A 23225-nucleotide genomic window follows, 5' to 3' on the forward strand; every position below is an offset into this window, starting at 1 on the left:
ATCACAAACTATTGTTCATCAATCAAATCCATTCCCATCTAATTAACAAAATAAAAGAATTTCAACATTGTAGGTGGAAAAACAAGATAGATTGTGATTAACATAATTTGAGGTCAACTAGAAAAATAAAGAGTGTTGACATCTAGTCAAACATCATAGGCTTGTGAAAGGGAATTGGAATCATATATATTTAGTTGCATAATATAAAGTTATAAATATGTAATTGTTGAACCCACAAATCACGATTTAAGCAAGTATATAGTATTATTTTAGTGACCATGCATAAATTTAGTTGATATTCATATAACCTGTATATATAATTCACAAAAGTAATATGAAGTATGTTAGTATTTGATGCAAATTAATATGAAGTATGTTATGCAAATTAATTAGAGATAATTCTCTATAGTCTGCAATTGTTTCTTTGCATTAGATGCAGTATATACACAATGCCATCAAGTAAAACATTGGGCTGCAAGACAAGTAAGGACAACTAGGAAAATCAAACATTATGATTTTCTAAGACGAAACTAGTGTCAATAAGATTTCTTTCAAAACATTTGGTTCTTTACATTGCATGCTTACTAGTAGACTAGAGAGAACGAAATATCAACTATATGACACTTCAAGATCAGCATTAACTAACTCTCAAGGATAAGGATTAAAACACATTAACAAGTTAAAGATTATGTCTTGAGTGTTAACATGCAACGTAAGTACAAAGTACAATATATAATAATATGAACATAATAAACCAATAAAAGACAAACTAAACATATAATTAGCCCATAGGTGTATAGGATCATGGAAAGTCATGATAAATTTGATAATTTGATTTAACAAGTATAGTTGAACGTATTAAGTTGCGGCTGAACATAAAACACAGTAGAAAAAGTATAATAGATATATACAAGATAAAGTAACTTAAAATTAATTAACATAAGTAAATATAATTTATATGTAATCTAGAGATTAAAACACCCATCATCCAATAGACTAGTAATACTTATATCATGGTTTATCGTATTAAGGAAAGAAGATCATAAATCAAACATAATAATCATTAAATTAAAAGGCAATAAATTCAATAACATGCTCCAACGCTATACAAAATCGATCATTCGCCATATAAACAATTACGCAAAACATCATGTAATCAATAAATAGTAACAATAACATAATAGATGAATAAAAAATAATATCATTATAAAGTTTGTATAATTAAAGGGCCTATAAATTAACACGAAACAATTTATTACTACTCGTAAATCATAAAATAAGGCCAGGTCTTTCTAAAACTCTTTAGAATATCAATTACGATAATTGCAAAATGAATTTCATACGAAGTATGTACCAAAAATTCCCAATTCACTTTACTGAACTCTGCACTCAAAAAGTCGAAAACCCTCGAAGAGTGAAATAATTCAAAATATGAGTTACGACACATTAAAATTATGCTTTTAGCTATCTTTCAACCATTAATAATTTTCTTAAGTTTATCAAATCAACCAAAAAAAATAAAATCTGACAGATTATACTTTGCTAATAAATTAATAATAGTGCCATGGTATTATACCAATACAAAAGCAAATTTCAAATTAACACAGAATATTAGGTAAATAACAAACCATTGGGAGGAAAAACGTACCTTTTTTCGATCAAATTGGCAAGATTATCAAGGTACAATCATGATCTTTAATATAATGTTCGGGTAAAGCCGTGGTGCTGATAACGTGTTGTGAAATAGGGAGAAACATGAGAGATTGAAAGAGAATTAATATGTATAGCTTTATTTCATATAATGGGGGTATATATACATATAACATAATTAAGATTTGTTTGGATAACAATAAACTCTAAATCTAGAATATTCTGAATAATACAAGAAAGATATGGGCATCCACCCAATCTTTCATACCAAAAACCTGATATTAAGAAATTGTGAATTCCAATTAAAAAAATTCAAAATTCAAATGCTGTTCACTCTTCTTCAACCCCAACTCTCTTCTTCTTCCCTCCCTCGTATTCTTCTTCAAATTCAACCCACCAAAAACCCTAACAAAACCCTTATAATCCCTAATCTCAAATTCAAAATTCTCTCTTCTTTTTCATCAACCATGTCTTCTTCTTCTCCTTCTTCATCTTCTTGGGCTTGCTCTAAATGCACATTTCTCAACCCACCTTCCCAAAAATCAAACTGTCAAATTTGCCAAACTCCATTTTCTCTCTCCTCTTCTTCATCACCCTCTAAATGGGCCTGCAAAGCTTGCACCTTTCTCAATTCTTACAGTCTTTCAAATTGCGAAATTTGCGACACTCGATCCAATTTGCAAGAATTGGATTCTATTGACCCGGATGATGATGATCTTTCTGGAGTTTCTTCTGTGGGTTCAGTGTTTTTTCCATTGCGCCGTTGTAATTCGGGTCGGGTTCAAGAACCCGATGATTCGGGTACTAAGGAAAATGTTCAATCTCAAATGGGTGTTGGTCAATTTGTTGATCAAGTTGTTCATTTGGGTGGGCTTCGGAATTCGGGTTCTAATAAGCGTAAATTCCATGACCTAGGTTCTGGTTAGTATGAACTAAACTTTGTGTTACGTTTTTTTACTAGTATTTTAATTTTTTAAATATTTGTATTTTTGATTGATTGTTAATGTTTGTTTGATTGGCACAATATTGTGTGCATGATATCACTAAGTGTCATATTGAATCAAATGAGGTTACTTGATCCATAGATCCCCCATTGGTTATTGGTAAAGTGAGAGCTTTGAAAATGATTATGGATTGTACTTTGCATTATATAAAACAAGTGATTGAATCCCGTGACTTGATTACCTTACGCTCTTAAATGACTTAACTAAGAGAGTTGACATCGACAAAGTATTTGTTTATGCTCCATTGGTCTCTACTAATTATAAAAAGATATAAGTATTAAAAACATGTTGAATAACCATTGTTTTTTAATTTTTTACTCGTAGTAAACTTCATTTCTTTATTTTAATTGATAATTTACCTAATTATCTACTCGTGATAAAGATTTCTTTTATAATTTTTCATTTGTAAATTGAATTCATTCTAATGCATTAGCACAAGTATGCTCTAGTATTATATACGGAGTAACATGGATTATTGCCCGGTTAAGGCATCTTTTGGTGGGCAAAACCCTTAAAAGTCAAAAACATTTGTTCCATCAACAAAGAGAAAGAAAAGATAAGGAAAAAGAGGGTGCCTTGACTAGTAGCAAAGAAAAAAAAGAGGAGCATTTTGAGTTATGACTAATTCACGCGGTTATATGGGTACCACTGTACCTTTAAACCCTAGCTTTCCCTCTCTTCTATAAATCCAACCGTTCATTTCATTTTCTATCTTCTAAACCAAAATGTCCATTATTTCCTTCCAAATTCCAAGCATTGGTGAAATGAACAAAGAGAAGTAGTGGGAATGGGAGATTAGTCTACAGGAAGTAATGGGTATGGTGTGCTTGGGAAGGAGTATGGAATCCAATTCACTCATTTTTGGGTTTTGGAATGAAATTCCTTCCCAAGACCCCCCATACCAATGATTTTCTGTGGGTTTTCCCTTTCCCAGAACTTTTCACATTATTTTGTTTCCAAAGGTTTAAACTTTTTCTGGTTTTTCTTATAGCAGTATCTGTTGGCCTAAGATCAATTTTTTTTGGCTGAATTTGATATTTCTTTTCTATGATCAAATATGGGTTATTTGCAGTCTTATGTTTAATTTCATTTCTGGCTATTGGTGGGTTTTATTTTTATTTTATATTTATGTGATTGATCTCTTATACTATGATCAATTTTTTATGTGATTATTTTATTTAGCTCTAAGTCTATGCTTTTGTCTTTTAACCTTTGTGGTTGTTTGTACAAGTGTTAGCTGCTATCACTGGATCTTAATTTTGTCCAATTTTACTTTCTTATGACTATAATTGGACTCTCTGAACTTATACTAAACTTGTAATTAACCCCTACTAACTTCTAATGGTATCTCGCTTGACTCTTTTGAGCATGATTTATTAAGCCGCAAAGTAATATTTTGTTATTGTTATACTTAATGTTTCCTGTTAACCTTGAACATCTGCTGTAATTGTAATCCGTATTTGCTCAGACTTGGGACTTTGGGAGCTTTTATCAGAAATATAAAACATTAGTGTCATTATTTGAGTAAGACTTGGATATTTGATGAATATTTTCCTTGATTTTGGGTTAAAATGAATTGAATTGTCCATATTTCCATACTTGTGTTTTGGTGTCAATGATCTGACATTGGCACTTGTCTACTTGATGTAATTTGAATAGTCTGAGTAACATTGTTACATAGGTAGAAACATTGTTACTTTGTACTTGATGTTTTCAAGTTCACACAAACTGATGTATACTTGGTATGATTTACCTTTGATGGACTTCAAGAATTAGTTTGACTTGGAGTAGTAGGCTACTTGGTGTGAAATGTTTATTGCAAGTAAAATATTTAGTGAATAGCTATTATTAGAAGTTAGGGGGTTGATTACAGTAATCGACATTATCTGTTTTGCTACCTAAGCTGCCCAAAGCTCATGTGATTGTTTTTTTTTGGGTGGATGGTGATTCAAAGCCTTCTTAATATTTATGTTGATGTACTAGGTAGGAGTGTAGGACATGGTTACGCAAACTCAGGCTACTTACGCTACTTGTCATGATTTGGAGCAACTGAATCGTATGGCTTTTCATTACATGGATTCCATTAATTCATATTTTCAGCGATATCAATTAAGACTGATAGATTAAAGCTCAGACGGGTGTATAACTGTAGATTGATTCCAAATTGCATTATCTTGTACTTCACAGTTTACTTGTCAAAGAGAAGTGTTAAATTCTATCCAAGCAAACTGTTTTACACAAAATGTAGTAATTAACTTATCAAATTTATTACAGTGTTTACTAAAGACTTTGTTTGATCCAATGAAAAGAAATAATTCCCGCAATTATGTGCTCACTGGAACTTTCCATTGATCTTTAAATATATATAGTTAGGTCAGTCTCTTATTTCATCTTGATATACACTTCAATATTGAACGGCCAAAAGGTGAGCTTCAACTTTGTGCGATCCAGTCGATCGCCTGTAGGCTGTTGCTAACTCTAAATCTTATATACGGATGGCACAAAGTGCTCTAATCTGTTCTTTGTCAAAGTCCTCTTTTTTATTCTTGTTTTAGGCCTATTGCTGCTTGCTCCAATTCATCTTTATGAATTTCAGAGCTAACACCATCTTCCTGACCCTAGAACCAAAATAAATGGAAACATAAATACACGCATGCAAAAACGAAAAAAGATTTCATCTGCATTCAGATGAATCTTAGGGCTCATTTTTTACATGTTTATAAGTTTCTCATGACTTCCAAGTTCTGATTTTTTTTGGAATTTAAGCTGTGCTTCCCATAAAGTTTTTCAATGTTAGACTATTTAGCTCCATATAGGAAGTTTAGGAAGTTCTACATGGACTACATCCTTCAGGAAGTTTCCCTTTACCTGGGAACTAGGCAAGAAACTTATTCCATACATGTATCTTTGACAACTAATCATTTCCTTCATTTTTTCTTCTCGCCAAACCACCAAGTCTGTCGTCTAAATCGCTAATTTTCATATATGTAGGTGTTTGAACAACAATTGATTTAGGACCCTGTAGAATAAAGTTGCTGAGCGTTTTGTTATCTATAATCATATTGCAAGATACAAATCAATGTTGCTATCTAAGACTAGTGTATGGGCATTATTGTTTACATATTGCTATGATTTCACACCTCACAACACTGGGAGGATAATGGGGGAATGTTTCATTTCAAATGAGGTTTCATGATCATGAATGCATATAATTACTGGGTGATTTGTATGGCAGATAACGCCGATGCTGTCAGTTGTCTTGCTACAAAGAAAGAAGAAAAGACTGTAGCAATTAAGAGTTCCGAGTTGGCAAAGATTGCTGACAATGCTGTGGGCAATGCCTCATTCAAGAGGAAACTCTGTGATTTAGGTGGTTTTATTGAGAAACCCATCATAGTAGATGGATTTCGCGAAGTTAAATCTTCCAGAAAGATTGTTTCGGTTGAAGGTTAGTGCAAATTTTGTAGGATGCTTTGAAACTCATATAAGTTGCTTCTTTTATGTTTCTAATTCCCACGGTCGATTTCTTAAATCCACTTCTGAAGCTAAACTAACTCAGATTACAAATACTTCCATGGGAACTACTGATTAATTTGAATGTGTTAACAATTTTGCGTTGTCTTCCTTTATTAAGTGATTTTTTATTAGTCGCTTGGTTGTTATCCCTATTCATTTTCATGAAATTCAGGCTCCCTAAAGTTCTTACAATTAAAGTTCTTTGCAGAATATATTTCATTATGGGAACTACTGTATCTTGACATCTTGTGCCTTGGATTTGGCAAAAAATGATATATGATTTTACTTTGTGCTTCAGGTTCTGAAAATGGCTTTGACTTAGAGGTCGGAAAGGCCAAAACAGGTGCTTCAGTTTCCAAGGAAATTGCTGAAAATACTGAAATTGAGGAAGTTTCAGGTGTGATAAAGATCCTTTCATACAATGTGTGGTTCAACGAAGAATTGGAGGTGCATAAGAGGATGCAAGCAATTGGCGACCTTATTCAGCTACACTCTCCTGATGTTATCTGTTTTCAGGTTTCTATTTGTGGTTTTACAATTTCATGAGATAACTGCTGTTTATTTCTATGATTTGTAGCATCTGTAACTTGTTTGTATTTGGCTTTTTAGGAGGTCACTCCCAATATCTATGACATTTTTCGAAAATCTAAATGGTGGAAGAAATATCAGTGCTCTGTCACCTATGAACGGGCATCCTCTGAGATGTACTATTGCATACAGGTGAATAATTTCAGTTCCCCATTTGACCTTTTCACCTGGAATCTTTTTCACTTAACAAGTTGTGATTATGTAGCAGGATAGACCTTACAATTTTTCCATCATTTTTCTTCACAAGTCCGTTTTTATTGTGTATATGCTGGTAATGCTGCTTAAGATTGATCTGACATGTATATAATGGCCCCTTGCTCATCTATTCCAATATTTTAAAGTTATTGTTACATTACTCGGTGATCCAAAATCCGATCAGGAACACCCCCCTCCCCCTTCAGACTGAGCTCTTGAAGACATTTTTACCTAAAAACTACTTTTACCTGTAAAATTACTGATAGATGGGTTTTTGACCCTAATATAACTCAAACTGATCTTATAGCCTGGATTTGCTCGTCCAACCAGACCTAGAGGTTTAAATGCATGTGATAATTGTTGTAGTTTCCCTATGTCGTGATTCTGTAACTATTGGGGTTTGTAAGCTTTTTCTGGGTCTTATGTCTACTAATTGCTAGTTGTTGCGACTTCCTAATTCATTAAATTTCATTGAACACTGCTAGTCAGAGGCCTCAAAGCTGACTATTATCCTATAATTTTCTCTAAATATTTCTCTGCATTTGTAGCCTGTAATTTAATGTTTTTTTTTTCTGCAGTTGGCCAAACTTCCTGTAAAATCATTCAGTCGTAAACCATTCAGTAACTCACAAATGTGCAGAGATTTGGGTATAGCTGAAATCGTAGTGAATCAAAACAAGTCGCTGGTGGTTGCTACTAGCCATCTTGAGAGTCCTACCCCAGGACCCCCAACATGGGATCAAATGAACAGTAAGGAAAGGGTTGAACAGGCAAAGGAGGCCATAAACCAGCTTAAAAGACATCCGAATGTCATATTCTGTGGTGATATGAACTGGGATGATAATCTTGATGGCCATTTTCCATTTCTGGAAGGATGGTTTGATGCTTGGGAGAGGCTGAGACCTGCTGAGATGGGATGGACATACGATACTAAGTCCAACAATATGTTGTCTGGAAACCGTAAATTGCAAAAACGGCTTGACAGATTTATTTGCCACTTGACTGATTTTAAGATCATCAGCATAGATATGATTGGAACTGAGGCAATACCAGGTTTGACATTCAGCAAACAGAAGAAACTGAAGAACAGGATTCAAGAATTGATTCTTCCAGTTTTTCCTAGTGATCACTTTGGTTTACTTTTGACCATTACTAGCAGTTAAGTAGTACGATGGCCAAGATTTTGTATAGGATAACAGGGTTACTACGCCTGTTTTTCCCTTTTCCCATGAATTTGTTGGCGTTGTTTAGGCAGGTCTTTTGTATAGCCGGAATGGATGTGTTTTTGTCAGAGAATTGTGCTCTGAGGTTTTGTATATGGATCTTCTGCTAGATTAAAAAGAATGATTTTTGTTCAACTCTTTCATTGTAATGAAATATGTTTTGAATACAAGATCTATTTGCTGCAGTAACTTCTGGCTATTAAGCGTATTAACAAGTTTAAAGGATCGCTATCCTTAGTACAGCCTCTCCTAACTAGGTGATCCAAATACTAGACAAATGAATTGCGGTATAAGTTTATGAGTAACTGCGTATTATGGCATGTGGCTAATTTAAACTAGCTATTCACTTCATAGTTCATACATTACGTACACTTGTTCAGTGATTCCTTAAAAAACAAGGTAAAAAATGCGGTGAGCGTGGATCGAACACGCGACCTTCAGATCTTCAGTCTGACGCTCTCCCAACTGAGCTATCCCCGCAAATTGTGAACTTTTGTAACGCAATTTATTTAAAATCTATTAAACTGTATTATTATTATGTCTCAACAAGTTCTTATGTTTTATACCGTAATACTTTCAAAAGCTTCTGAAGTTTGTCACCAGAAACTTTGAACATTATATTTAATGATCATTTGTAAATAATAAATTTAAATTAAAAAAAATGGTAATGGTACCAAATTTATTTTTGACTAGTGTTAAAGTAGGTTTGGATCATCTTAACTCCTACTAGGCTACTCCTCAGATTTATAAAACCAGGTGATTAGAATTCCCTCCTACTTATACCTAAGGTTGATAATCGAGCAAGGCAAGACTTGAGCTTGCTTTGCCAGCTAGGCTGGTTAAACTTTCATTCAAACTAGAGCCGAGTCACGAGTTATTAGTTAAGCTAAGCTGATCTGAGTAGTGATGTTGTGCTCATCTCTTGCATATATCGAGCTTCACTTAAATAGTTCTCGAACTAGCTTGACTCATTAACACCTATACCTATAAATGTACTCAAACCTATAAATATAAGGATCGAAATTACTCATCTTGTTATTAGTTAATTAGATTAATGAATGAGTTTAGAGTAATCAATAGACCAATAAAAGCAAATTGGAAATGACTGACAATGTGACAAATTATCAGTTGTCACAAATGCAAGTATTCAAACTAACACACAGTATTAGTATTGTATACTTAATACTTGTAATAAAGGTCAATGAGACTCAAATACAAAAAAATTACTACTAAGTATAAAATAATCTAAGCTCCATATAATAATTTTCTAAATATTGTTATACTATGAAACAAATACGGCTGTCCCAAGTTAAAACATGTGATATCCAGCCAGGCTTACAGTAAGAGCTCAGTTTTTTCTTTTTTTGACGGTGATTTTATTTGGTCCAAATTTTCCTTCAATCACTCCCTATTTTTCTATTAATTATTTGGTCATGAATTATGGAATTTGGGGTTTTCCATGTCCATGCCCTAGGACCTTTTTGTAGATCTTGAAATCTATGAGCATATCATAGTCCAAATTATGTCACTCAAATGATTTACAAAATAATTGACGTAAATATTTTAATGTATGCGTTTTTATAGTTATTTTAAAAGATAAAAAAAAAAAAAAAAAAAAACCGACCAATTTGGTGACATAATTTACGGGGTTTCCATCTGATTGCGGATGCCTCTATTCTCTTCGATCTTTTCAATGAGTTACGTCTAGTGCTTGATTTGAGTTTCTAACAAATTGGATAACTTAAAGGACAAATGCTCATTAATTCTATGATTCTATCCAAGGTTGGGATGCTTCTTCAACCATTTTCAAATGTTTAAATCAAGCATATATATGTGAGGCTATTATATTGCATTCCAAGTTATATAGAATGGTTAATACAACTGTCTAAAACGATACAGTATGTACATAATTGATGTACTTGATTACATGCTGATTTAGAATTCATACAACAATACACGATCAATATTTGATTAAATATTACTCCGTACTATTCCGATTTTAAAAGGAGAGAATAGGGGTGCTAATTGAGTTGAGCACCTCGCGAGCAACTCGAACTCGACTCGGTCAACGCTCGGTTAAAACTCGACTCAAATTCGACTCGACTTGAGATGTTAACGAGCACGAGTTGAGCAAACTCTAACTCGACTCGATAAGCTCGTGAGCAGCTCGATAATATATTTTATTAATATAGAATTTACAAACAAAGTTACCATGTTTTAACAAATTAGACACTTAATAAGTGTTAATTTTATTATAAAAAAGAAAGAGTAAATCTTTAATAATAAATATATAAAAAAAAAGAAAACAATGTAAAGTGAAAAAAATAATAATAATAAAGGCATATAATTATAGAAGGGCCAAAACTTTAACGAACAGATTGTGAGCTACTCGACTCAATTTGAAACTTTAACGAGCACGAGTCGAGCAGGTTTTATTAGCTCGAAATTTTAGCGAGCACAAGTTGAGCACATGTTAAAAGTTTTCGAGTTGTTCGAACACCCCTCAGCTCGTGATTGACTCGCTCGATAAGCACCCCTAAGAGAGAATATCCTATGAGTACTATATATTTCACTAGTCTGTTTTATTGTAGAAGTAAAATGACATTTTTTGTGTGGCATGATCTTTGTTTTGGACTCTAAATCCACTGTTTTTTGTTATTTTTTTTTTTGTTTTTTTTGAAAGGTAAAAAAAAATGAAAGCATTAGGAAACCCTCCTCATGAGGGGAATTCCTAATGCAAACTGTGTTTTTGTAAATGGTTATGGCTAGTGTTGTCCTTTTTGGGTATTAGACTCCTGGATACCCAAGATAAACAAATGTTTTTCGATGTGTTAATATGGGTGATATAAAATAAAACACGTTTGGGATTTTTTGGGTGTTAGAGGGTTTTTCCGGCGTTATATGAGCTGGGGTAGGGATTTTCAGGGCTGAGGTTGGGTTTTCGGGGTGTTAGAGGGTTTTTCCGGCATGGCTAGTGGTGAGTGGAGGTAGCAGCTAGGGGTGGGGGTGATCATGGCGCAGGACTGCAGTTCAGGGGGCAAGTGGGTTTTCGGGATGGTGTTATGGTGGCAGGACTTCAGGCGGCCATGGTGGGAGGAGAGAGACTTAGAACAAAAGAAGATTTTAACAGGTTATAAGTCAAAGAGATCGTTAAAAGAAGATCTCTGCCAAAGGTGGGATTGCTTTGGAATAATCGAGAGGTGGGATTGGTTTGGAATAATCGAAAGGTGGGATTGGTTTGGAATAATCAAAAGGGGAGATTGCTTTGGGAAGACGGAGCAAAAGAGGATTTTGACTAGACTTCAACCCTTACGGTTTCGGGAGGGAAGCGCTAAGCCTCTAACCGCCTGAGCTATTACTCACTCTCATCTCCACCCTCAAAGTGTCCCTAATACCTTAAGGTTGGAAAATGTAATATTTCCCCCTAGACTAAGCTTTGTATACTGAACTTGGATAACTCATATTAACCTTATTATCTTAAAATATACAGTATTTCATGAAATTGTTTTATCTGAGTTTCAATAATTCTTCACTTTATGGGCATAATTTTGTTTTAGAGTTCCCTTATGGTGGTGGTTTATGAGAGATAAAAGATGTCAATTCTTCAATTGTAACTAGATAAATTAGACTTTAATCAAATTCACGAGTATAAATGATCTAAATTCTAAATTGCATTGTAATACGATGTATGTTCTATAAGCAAAAATCATAATTTTTAAAAACTACTCCCTCTGTCCCAGTTTACTTGCAACATTTTGACTGAACACGTTTGCCGATGCACATGTTTGACCGTTGATATCTTTTATTATATTTATATAAGTTATAAAAAGTTTACATTAAGAAACTATACATTAAAATAGACCCAACAACATCTTACATGATTACATTTACTTTCATATAATAGTTAAAAAAGATGGTCAAAGGGAGATGTGTGAATAGTGCAAAAAGTCAAACCGTTGCAAGTAATTTGGGACGGAGGGAGTAATTCGATGTTGTATGACGTTTTATCAACAACAAGTAATTTTGTTTTTATTTTTGTAAAAAAAAAATCTCTATTTTTTTTTCTTTCTTTCTGATACTCGTATAGTGTTATTTAAGCCATCATTATTTCAACTAGCCTATATTCACTACTAGAATCAGGTCGATTTCCGACAAACACGTAAGTTTGTCGGAAAAACGGAAAAATTTCCAACGGATTTAAATTCCGTCGGATGTTTCCGACGAATTCAAAATTTTCGTCGGAAATCCGTCGAAAATTTCCGACGGAATTTTCCGCCGGGAATTTCAATTTCCGACGGATTTAAATTCCGTCGGAATATTTAAAAAAAAAACTTTTGTAAGCAAAACCCTAAAACACACTACACACACCCCTCTTTCCATTTCGCCCCTTCTCTTTCTCCTTCCCCTTTCTCTCTCATCCGTTCTCCTTCTCTCTCCTCTTCTCTTTGTTTCTCGTTCTCCTTCTCTCTCCTCTTCTCTTTCTCTCTTCTTCTTCTCTTTTTCTTCTTCTCTTTCATCTTCTAACCACTACCGGCGAAACTGATCGTCGAAATTGAACCAACACCGACATCAAGAACAACCAACAACAACAAAACCGCACAATAACCAGTTCGGGTTTTCAGTTTTAGGCAAAACGGTCTTTTTTCTCCCTTTCTCTCTTTTCCCATGTTCAAAACGAAGGTTTTCAGGTCAAATTCGACCATGAAAACTCTAGATCTAGAGTTTTGATGGTCGAATTTGACTTTGTAAACCCGATTTCAAGGTTTTGTGTGGTTGAATTAAGGTATGTATCTCCTTTTATTTTAATTTTGATTTTATTTTGTTGTTGTTTTTTCGGATTATGGTGGCGGCAGGTGTTGGTGGGTGGCGACATTTGGAGTTCGGATTTTGGGTTAGGGGTGGCGAGGTGGTTAGTAGATCTAGGTTGTATTGTTCGAATTTTTTGGATGTTTTGTTTTTATTTTTTTTCGGTTTGGGTGGGTCTGGTGAGGGTTTGGGTTGATAGTGTGATGTGGGTGCTGGTGGTGTGTGGTGACGGCTGGTGGTGGTTTACGGGTTTTGGTGGGTGTTGAGGTGGTTTAGTGTGTTTACGGGTTAGGTGGGCTGGTAGGGGTTAGTGTGTTTATGGGTTTTGGTTTTGGTGGTCGGGTTCTAGGTGGCGTTGGGCGTCTGATGGGGTGGTGGTACGGGTTAGGTTGGCTGGTAGGGGTGGTGTGGGGCGTTTTTTTTTTTTTTTTTTTTTTAAAAGCATTTTCCGAAGGACTTTTCCGGGCCGGAATATCTCTTCCGATGCATGATTTCCGTTGGAAATTCCGTCGAAGAAGTGTTTCCGATGGAAATTCCGTCGAAAAAGGTTGTTTTTCCTACAAATAGCTTTCCGACAACCGATTCCGACGGAATTTCCGTCGGAAAAATGGCCTATTTTTCAGTAGTGATTTCCAATAGTCAATTCCTTCAACTGCGTTAGCCAGTTTTACTAATCACCCAAAAATATGACACCATTAATGAGCACAGCTAATGAGTTCTTAAATTCATTCTATTATACAAAAATTAAAATTTAATGTAAGTCAGAGGTTAGGCCATTTCAGTGACTCAGTGAGTGGGTTCTACCATACTAAAAGTCACCCCATCTTCTACACTTCTTTTGCGCCACTTCTCACACTCTCAAACTACAACCTCCCACTCTCTCTCTACATTTTAGAGAGAGAAAGAGATCTACTAAATAATTTCACTGTAAATTGGGAAAATTTCCCAAAAAAGAAAAAATACCCACAAAAATATACTTAAAAAAAACCAAGAAATGGGAGAAAACAGAGCACTCTGTTTTTCAAGTTTAGTAGTGTTTCTCGTTCTTCTTGTAAATGGCATCAATGGTGAAAACCCATATCGAATGTATGACTGGAAGGTTACTTATGGCTATGTTTATCCCTTGGGTGTCAAACAACAAGTAAGTTCTTTAATCCCACCAACTCGTCTCCAAAAGTTCTTCTTATTTGGACGGTCATTGTCTGATTTGTCACACACAAAAAGTCGATACAGGAAGAACTTTTGGAGACTAAGGGACATCTAATATTCATGTATACGTTTCATTGAAAAATTCATGTTCATATATAGTTGAAATTATGTGTTTATGATTTTGTTGTGAAATATAATGCTATATTAATTTTCTAGTTGAAAGATACTACATTTTTGTTTGCACTAAAATAGTAAGTGATGCTTTATAATTAGATCTGAAAGTAATAGTGCTATCATAAATATGGCAAGTTCGTATGTGTTTTTTCAGAAATCTAAACTAACATATACTTGTATATTTATATTTACTTTTAGTAATTGTTTTGTTATTATGGTGTATTTCTCATAATGCAACTTTCCATTTAAGGTTTGATCTAATCGATATAAATTAAAAAAAGGTTGTATCCTAAAAATATCCCCATCAAATGGGCCGTCTACTTACTAGAGATACTAAAACTAGCAAAGCTACCAACAAAAAAGACAACTAACATGTTCTTAGCTAAGCAATACTAAGTAATTTAGATGTATTAATCTACTACGTATATCAATGGACAATGGAGTATGAAGTGATTTATGTGCATATGATATATGAAATTAATGTTTAATTTTAATGTATCAAGATCAAACATGTGATATCTATTGAAACCTTTCACAGTTAGCTCAGTCATTTAGTTTGTGTCAGTAAATTTTTATGGGTCCAATTTCTCGTTTACGGAGTAATTATTTTTCCTAATTATTTTGGCATTATTAGCGAATTTGGAGTTGGATATTCATGTAATGGCCTAGGGAGTACAAATTGGATCTTAAAACTAAGAGCATTATATGATGTCCAATTTATATCACGTGATTTAACTAACTCTAACATTCATTTCAAACCTCTTATTCTTTGGGTTCATAGTGTTAATGAAACTCTTTGTAACCTCCGTTTGTATTTTAATTGACACGTTTTGACTTTAAAACTATTCACTCACTCTCCTTAGACCGTATTTTGTATTATACATATTGATAAATATAGTTATATGAGATCTTGTTAGATTCGTCATGATTTATATTTTCAAAATATCAAATTTTTTATAATTTTTGTTTATCAATAATTAAAGATATTAATAGTTGAAATTATGTATTGACAAACGTGACTAAAGAAACGCGAGAAATGTTTTATAAAAAAAGAGTCGGAAAAGCTTTAAGATTCGTGATCAATTGTATGCCTTTGCGGCCTATCAATAATTATATAGATCTGTTACTGTGTTAATAAAGTGTAGACACAAACTCGTTTATCCGGTATAGTTTAAGGGGTGATAGATTATTAGATCGGGAGAGAATTCCGTCCATATCAATGTTTTTGATGGTGGCTTATGCCGCCATAAAATTGTTGCTAGGTTAGAATGTTAGATTAATAGAAATCGCGAAATTTACTCTAGTCTTTGATTGCGCTTGTACTTGATCCTTTTAGCTGCTTCATATAACTACATGAGCTTTTTAGATGTATATGTATACAAGTTTTGACCTTCTATATGCAGTAAATTTCTTAAACTCTCATATTTGGTAGCTTCATTGTCTCAAAACACTTGTATGGTATTCAAGTACTTCACTAAAATGTTGTTTACTATAGTTATTCAATTCTTGTAATAGTAACCCCATAATTATTTTTGACACAAGCACAAAAATCATTAATTTATATATATCGAAGACGGTTTTCCAAAGTTCAATCATCTTTTGCAAAGTGGGATTGAATAGTAAAATTTAGGTTACGAATCAACTAAATAAAACCTTAAAGAAAAGCAATAACGAAATAAGTAAATGACACGAGGAATTGGTGATGCGAAAAACCCAAAGAAGGTAAAAACCACGGGTAGAATGAGGATCTACCAAACTTTCACTATATAAGACGATTGCATGATTACAATGTATGATAGGTAGGTGTAAGTAGCTAGGTTGCAATGTCTATTCTATGCCAAATTGAATTTTCTCTCTCCACCCCCAAGATGAATTTTCTCTCTCCTCATGTTAACTCCATTAATCCATTGTTGAAGATCTTCTTTCACGACAAACACTTGTTCCCTATAGGGTTAACTATTCCCTTCATTTTATAATTTTTACTTAGGGTTTTCTTTAAATTCGATGGCAAAATTAAAGTTGAATTTACAAAGATTTCACCTCCGCCACCATTGATAGGTACGGACGTACGGGAAGGTGATAAAGAAATAAAAGCCGAAGAAACATGGTCGACTTTAATTGAATCCATGAATTGAATATGAAGAATACCATTTTCTCACTCCTCTAAAAGTACTTCACTTTTGAATTTCTAGTAAACGGCGTTAAGTTACGAGAGTTAAAATGCCACATCATCAAAACAATATTATTATAACAATATAATACAAACTCCAAGGCTACTATTTTCAAATATGCCACTTCCCAGCTTAACAACGGCTTGACCCTGCTGCTAATAGACTTATGCCTTGTTTGGTTCACCTTATTTTTACTGATGTGATTTGGTCTGATCTGATTATTTGATTTGACCAAACTTTAACCTTAAGTGTACGATAATTTATAAGGAAAAAATATATCAAGTGGGATTTTGTTAGATTCGTAATAATGTGTAGTTTATTAATATGTAATTTTCACAATTTTTTTCATTACGAAATTAAGAATATTTAGCGATAAAAAACCGCACATAAAACGATGTTCTGATCTGAACTTATTTTTTCTGATCTGAACTTATTTTTTCTGAAATAAGTAAAAATAAGTTGAACTAAACAAGACTTTAGTCTTTCATGCTTATCTCTTCCAGTTACACCCATTCCACTTGTCGAAGGACGTCAATTCTATTTCTCTGTCGTTGACTTTCTTTGACTTTAACCCCTACCAAATTCACCCATAACAACTATAAGTTCAATCATATTTTTCTACAGAGTACTTAAGTTACTAGTACTATTTTTGTAGAAATGTGAAAACGTTTCAAAGACATTCCAAAGTTATTTAGAATAGAAGACAAAATAAATACAACACATACATTAGTGAGACAACTTTATAAATTACTACCACTTCCAAATTTCCAATAGTACTTAATTCTTTTCACCCACACAACCTCCACTCGTGAATAACCCCAATCTATGAGCGGTGATTCTGTGACCAAACATCTATCTAAGCTTTTACACTTATAAATAGTTAAATACAAGTGCTCAAACTGGTTAATTAGACTAAAGAAAATAACCCAAAAACAATGAGAGGCAAATCACTTTGCTTCTCAACCTTACAACTACTCTTCCTTCTCCTTCTCCTTCTCCTAGTAAATGTCATCTATGCCGAAAGCCCTTATCGATTTATCTACTTAAAAGTGCATTATGGCATTCGTTACCCTATGGGTGTAAGGCAAAATGTACGTAAGTCTTTTTTGTCTATGTATATTATTAGTGATTTGTGGAGGTTCAGACGTATGCAATCTTATATATTTATTTTCCTTAATGCGCGTAACTAGTTAGTTGATTCCGATTTTAATGTGTTTGGGTTATGTGTTTGTGTTGCCAGGTGATTTTGATCAATGGACAGTTTCCAGGGCCACAAATTGACTGTGTGACCAATGACAACTTGATTATAAGTGTTCATAATTACTTGAATGAACCATTCCTTCTTTCATGGTAACTAACTACTACACCTATTAATCTCTTTATGTTTTATTTATTTTATTAATCCCTAAAGATTCTATATATATCATCCTTGAAATACTAATTTACGAGTACTGTAGATCAAGCGTTAAATGTAGATGCTATTTTTATATTTTATGGCAAAGATTTGTGGAAACTCGTTTTTTAGCAGTTTAGCACTGACTCGTATGAAATCTTCATAGCAACGTACATTTCAAAAAATAAAAAATATTTAATTTCCTATATCATTAAATATTTATCTAATTTATTATTTCAATTTATTTGAGAGAAAATAACTTACTATCGATTTGGACGTTTGGAAAATTGATAATTAAAGACTTAGTAATGAGTTTATATGTATATTTGCAAAATAATTAAAGGTTCATGTTTATATAATAATACGGAGTACTATTGATTTATTTATTTATTTCTTTTTTTTCCATTTTTTTCACCACTCGATACCAATTATTAAAAAAGGTTTTTGGAGAAAAAAGAAATATTTACTAGTCTATTGATTACAAATTTACAATAGGACAATGTACTGAGACATGTAGACTATAGTTCAAGAGAATAATGTGAAAGGTAACATGCATGAGCTAGTTAATCATTGACTAATTGCTGATAGCAAAATGCCATCTGTTAAAAGTTAGAGATCATAATAATGTCTTAACTTGCTAATTATGAAAATTGATAAGTACTCAGGTTAATTGGTAATTATCATGTTATACGAGTACACAGGAAATTTTTTTATAAATTTTTTTTTTGACAAGCTTATAAATAGTTAGTACGTAGTAGACTAGTAGTATATTATGAAATTATACTATTGGTATATTGGTACTTCACTCTTTACATTTGTTGATTAATAAGTGTAGTATGAGTAACAATAGTGTAACATAATTAGTTAATGGCGTAAAATGTAAGAATTTTTTTTAAAATTTGACTAATAAATGAACATGATGAGCGAATTATAGTCCGCACATATTTTACGGAGTAACATGTAAGATAAACAAATATGTGTACTCCAAAGTCCAAACTTCAATGTACTGAATATGATACAGTCATACGATACTACACGTAGTATACTACTCAATATTGTTTACGGTATTTATTTCTCTTGTGAAAAAGATCTCCTAGTAATTAGTGTGTTACATTGTAAACCCCATATATTTTCTTATCTATTTACATTTAAACGAAAATCATTGAGAGTAAGGGATAATTTAAGTGATTAGAGTTTCTCTTCCGATTTTAAAAAATTTTGGAATTGATTCTCAATACCCACCCTCGTGACTCTCCTAAAAAATAAAAAAAAAATCATTTATGAGTATTTCAGTCATCACTAATCACGTGGGATCCACACACGTGATTAGATCTCTGGTGCCGACTAATTTAGACAGAGCATTTGATTTGGGTAATGGGCGCACGATATACCTAACACGTAGGTCAAGTTCAAGCACTAAGCATAATCCTTTTCTTTTAAGGAATTATTATTATTTTTATGTTTATAATGGTCTGTCACTCCACTAACTTAATTGGGCTTTACGTTTTCATCACTTTACTCACTACAAATTTCAGCTTTTTTTCAATTATTTTTTGGACCTTTTGGGTTTTTTGCTCCAATGTTATTGTGTGCTATATTGTTGCTACTCATTCTATCAATACAGATTAAATTTTTTGTAGTGCAGCGTATTCCATCCGTTTCAAATTACTTGATTAATTTTTTGTATTGCAGCGTATTCCATCCGTCTTCAAAATATACATTAAACCGACATTAAAGTGATTACAAAATGACCATTTTTAACTACGTAACAAGAAATATTATAGAAATTGATATTTTAAAGATATACCATCAAGAGAAATCTAGCCGGATATAAAAATTACTTTGTACTTCGTATAGAATTTTGAGTTTAAAACCTATTAGTCTCATAATTTTGAATTTGAAGTTAATATGATGAGAAAGACATTGCGGGTCTATTATAGTTTTTTTTATGCAGATTCCAATTTACTCTAAATTTTTTAAAAAGTCACAATATTATGAGGCCGTTTCATATAGGGTTTTGCCATGCATTACATAGTCGAATAATTATTGTGGCCTCAATTATGCAGGAATGGGTTGCAACAAAGGAGGAACTCATTTGAAGATGGTATGCCAGGGACAACTTGTCCAATACCACCTAGAAGGAACTTCACATACATCCTCCAAGCCAAAGATCAAATTGGGAGCTTCTACTATTTCCCTTCTATCGGTCTTCATAAGGCTTCTGGTGGGTTTGGTGCCATCAGAATCTATAGTCGTCCTCGAATTCCAGTCCCTTTCCCTCCTCCTGCTGGAGACTTCACCGTTCTTGCAGGGGATTGGTACAAAAAAAGCCACAGGGTGAGTTCATATTGCTGATTACTGAGTACTACTGACACTAGTCAGTTTGTGTAAGGGCGTATTGGCATACATATGTGACATTACACGCTAAATTACACTAGACATGTTTGTATAACATCAACTTGTGTATTTTTTTGCAGCAATTGGGAAGAATGTTAGAAAGGGGTCGCAACATCCATATGCCTGATGGTCTTCTTATCAATGGCCGAGGATGGAATGGTTATACTTTCACAGTTGAACAAGGTAACTATTATATATCAGTACTCTTCATAATCTCTTTAGTACAATACTTGTGTATCACCAAAAGAACGAAACAGGAAGTAAATAATAGGAGTTAGCCTTAATATCTGGTACTGATGACTTTTAGTGTCTTTTACTACACCTAAACAGCTAATGGTTGTGTGCTCTGTAGGGAGAACTTACCGGTTTAGGATATCGAATGTTGGGACTGCAACATCCATCAACTTCAGAATCGCAGGCCACAAGCTTAAGCTTGTAGAGGTTGAAGGGACACATACCATGCAGACCAGCTACACTTCCCTTGACATTCACTTAGGGCAATCTTACTCAGTACTAGTGACAGCTGATCAGCCTCCTGTTGATTATTACGTTGTTGTCTCTTCGCGCTTCACTAAACCTGTTCTCACCACCACAGCCGTCCTTCACTATAGAAACTCTTGGAAGAAAGTCTCTGGCCCTCTCCCTCCCGGCCCCACCACACAAATTGGTTGGTCTCTCAACCAGGCCCATTCTATCAGGTATATGCGCGTGCTACATTACGATACTATGCCTTACGTTGTTATCCTACAGTATTATTACTCAGTGCATTATCTAATTACTGTCTTTGGAAATTTATGATATATGACCATGGTTAGCGCTTTCTACTCAGGATGAATCTGAGTGCAAGTGGCCCTAGACCGAACCCACAGGGATCCTACCATTATGGTCTGATCAAATTACAACGAACCATCGTGTTTGCAAACTCTGCTGCATATATTAACCAAAGGCAGAGGTATGCTATCAACAGCGTGTCATACGTGCAGGCAGATACACCCCTAAAATTGGCAGACTACTTCAACATCCCTGGCGTGTACTCCCCTAATAGTGTGCCTAGTTACCCTACATGGCGCCCTGCATACCTTAAGACCGGGGTGTTGCAGACTGATTACAGGACGTTTATTGAAATTGTGTTCCAGAACGAGGAAGATTCAGTTCAATCTTACCACATTGATGGTTACGCTTTCTTTGTTGTCGGGTAAGAGCCACATATCTTGTCATATCATACCCCTTTTTATATAATCCATTGACTACATATCCTAAAATCTGTTTTATTTTGGACGAGCAGGATGGATGGGGGACAATGGACTCCTAGGAGCAGAGCCAGCTATAACTTGAGAGATGCAGTTACTCGTTCCACCGTTCAGGTATAACTCCACATCACTTGAGCATGACTACATGTTCTAAACTCTAAAATCATCTACACTAACACGTTAGTAGTAACACCATATCTCGTGTTATTGCAGCACAAATTTATTTTTTGTGTGCTGTAGTATCTCGAAAAATTTGTTAATCTGAGGACATTTGCTTAGAAATAACAGTGCAAGTCAGCAAGTGATTAATGTTGCATACTAATAACAAGGGAAATGCTATGTGTATTCAGGTGTATCCAAAGGCATGGACCGCCATATATGTGTCATTGGACAATGTAGGAATGTGGAACATAAGATCAGAGAATTGGGTAAGGCAATATTTGGGACAACAGCTCTACATGAGGGTTTGGACTCCCTCTCGTTCGTGGAGAGACGAATATCCTATTCCTAAGAATGCACTCCTCTGTGGTAGGGCTAGAGGGCGTCATACACGTCCTATATAAGTTTTTTATTTTAGGCAAGTCGAGTCCTCGCTCAACTTCCTACCTCAGGAAAATGAGAGGGAGACTGAGAGAGTAAGGAGTCTAGAAAAGGGGGACGAGGGTTCAAACCTAAGAGCCACTCTCGGAAATTCGAGTAGTGCTCGAACTGAGCCACACAACACACTCTTTCTAAAGCAATACAGAGTATTAGTGTATGATTTATTTTAAAGGGTCACGAGAGGGTGACATAGTTTATTAATTATATTCGAGCTTATGTAACAATATTGCCATGACATTACGAGAAAAACTTTGTTTTAGGGGGAGGAGATTGAATTAGTAGGTTGTGAAATTAGGAATTGTTGTATCATGTTTCATCTCCCAAGTGTATTGCAAAAATGTAATTCTAGTTCCATTGTTTTAGTTCATTTTCGGGAATAAATTTGAATTCATTGATCATTTCATCATGTGAGGGTTTAATTAGTAGTCTTAAACTAATAGGAAAGTGTGAATTCAAATTTTGAGTTATGCCTTGAGAAGGTGTTTGTTTGGAGGGATAGAAAGAGGAGGATACGGATAAAAGGAAAGGGATTTAAATATTCTCTTGTTTGTTTAGGAGGATAGGGATAACATAAGAGAGGGGGATAGGGATAAAAATACAAGTTATCCCTTCAAAATAATAACTAGGGGGAGGTGGTATGAGGATTGGGGACAAAACAAAGGAGGTAAAATACATTTTTACCCTTAATGAAAGAAAGAATGAAGAAAGAGGAGAAATTTGAGTAAAGGTAGTTAATTAACTTTCTTACTTATTCCAATATAATTCCCAATTCATACCAAACAAAAGACAACCTCTTTTTTATACTTATCCCACTTACTAATCCTCAAAATTTATCTCACCCTTTTATCCTCCTTATACCTATCCCTCATACCAAACACCCCGTAAGTTTAATGTTAGAGATCATAAAGTATCTACTCCCTCCGTTTAATAATAATCGCAATTTTTGACCAGCACACATGTCGATGCACAACTTTGATAATTATATATTATTAAGAAGTATAAAGCCTTGATCTAATGAAAATATACATAAAGTCTAATATAAAATATTTTACATGACAATATATGTTTTTTATATATTGATAAAAAGTATAGCCAAAGTAAGCATATGA

The 23225-nt window shown here is 34.0% G+C and overlaps 2 protein-coding genes and 1 non-coding gene across 4 annotated transcripts; 2 read left to right on the forward strand and 1 right to left on the reverse strand.

Annotated features, from left to right (window-relative positions):
• Positions 1-1845: 1845 nt before the first annotated feature.
• LOC110687386 lies at positions 1846-8367 on the forward strand. Its single transcript, XM_021864032.1, has 5 exons — positions 1846-2571; positions 5890-6102; positions 6469-6686; positions 6780-6890; positions 7532-8367. The coding sequence occupies exons 1-5, from the start codon at positions 1893-1895 to the stop codon at positions 8114-8116; spliced, it is 1806 nt and encodes a 601-aa protein (XP_021719724.1). The 5' UTR covers positions 1846-1892; the 3' UTR covers positions 8117-8367.
• A 216-nt stretch (positions 8368-8583) lies between these two features.
• TRNAF-GAA lies at positions 8584-8656 on the reverse strand. The gene has a single exon. It is a non-coding gene; the product is annotated as a tRNA-Phe (tRNA).
• A 4242-nt stretch (positions 8657-12898) lies between these two features.
• On the forward strand, positions 12899-22514 carry LOC110687387 (L-ascorbate oxidase homolog). 2 transcript variants are annotated; one of them, XM_021864034.1, is made up of 8 exons: positions 12899-14123; positions 17717-17826; positions 19936-20206; positions 20347-20449; positions 20619-20964; positions 21096-21461; positions 21552-21630; positions 21867-22514. In XM_021864034.1, exons 1-8 carry the CDS (start codon positions 13977-13979, stop codon positions 22077-22079), a joined length of 1635 nt encoding a protein of 544 aa, XP_021719726.1. In that variant the 5' UTR covers positions 12899-13976; the 3' UTR covers positions 22080-22514. The 2 variants fall into 2 exon arrangements, with proteins under 2 accessions (XP_021719726.1, XP_021719725.1); XM_021864033.1 differs by lacking the exon at positions 12899-14123 and adding an exon at positions 17342-17567.
• The last annotated feature ends 711 nt before the right edge of the window (positions 22515-23225 follow it).

This window comes from Chenopodium quinoa, unplaced genomic scaffold (assembly GCF_001683475.1).
Source record: "Chenopodium quinoa cultivar QQ74 unplaced genomic scaffold, ASM168347v1, whole genome shotgun sequence".
Classification (NCBI taxonomy): Eukaryota; Viridiplantae; Streptophyta; class Magnoliopsida; order Caryophyllales; family Amaranthaceae; genus Chenopodium; species Chenopodium quinoa.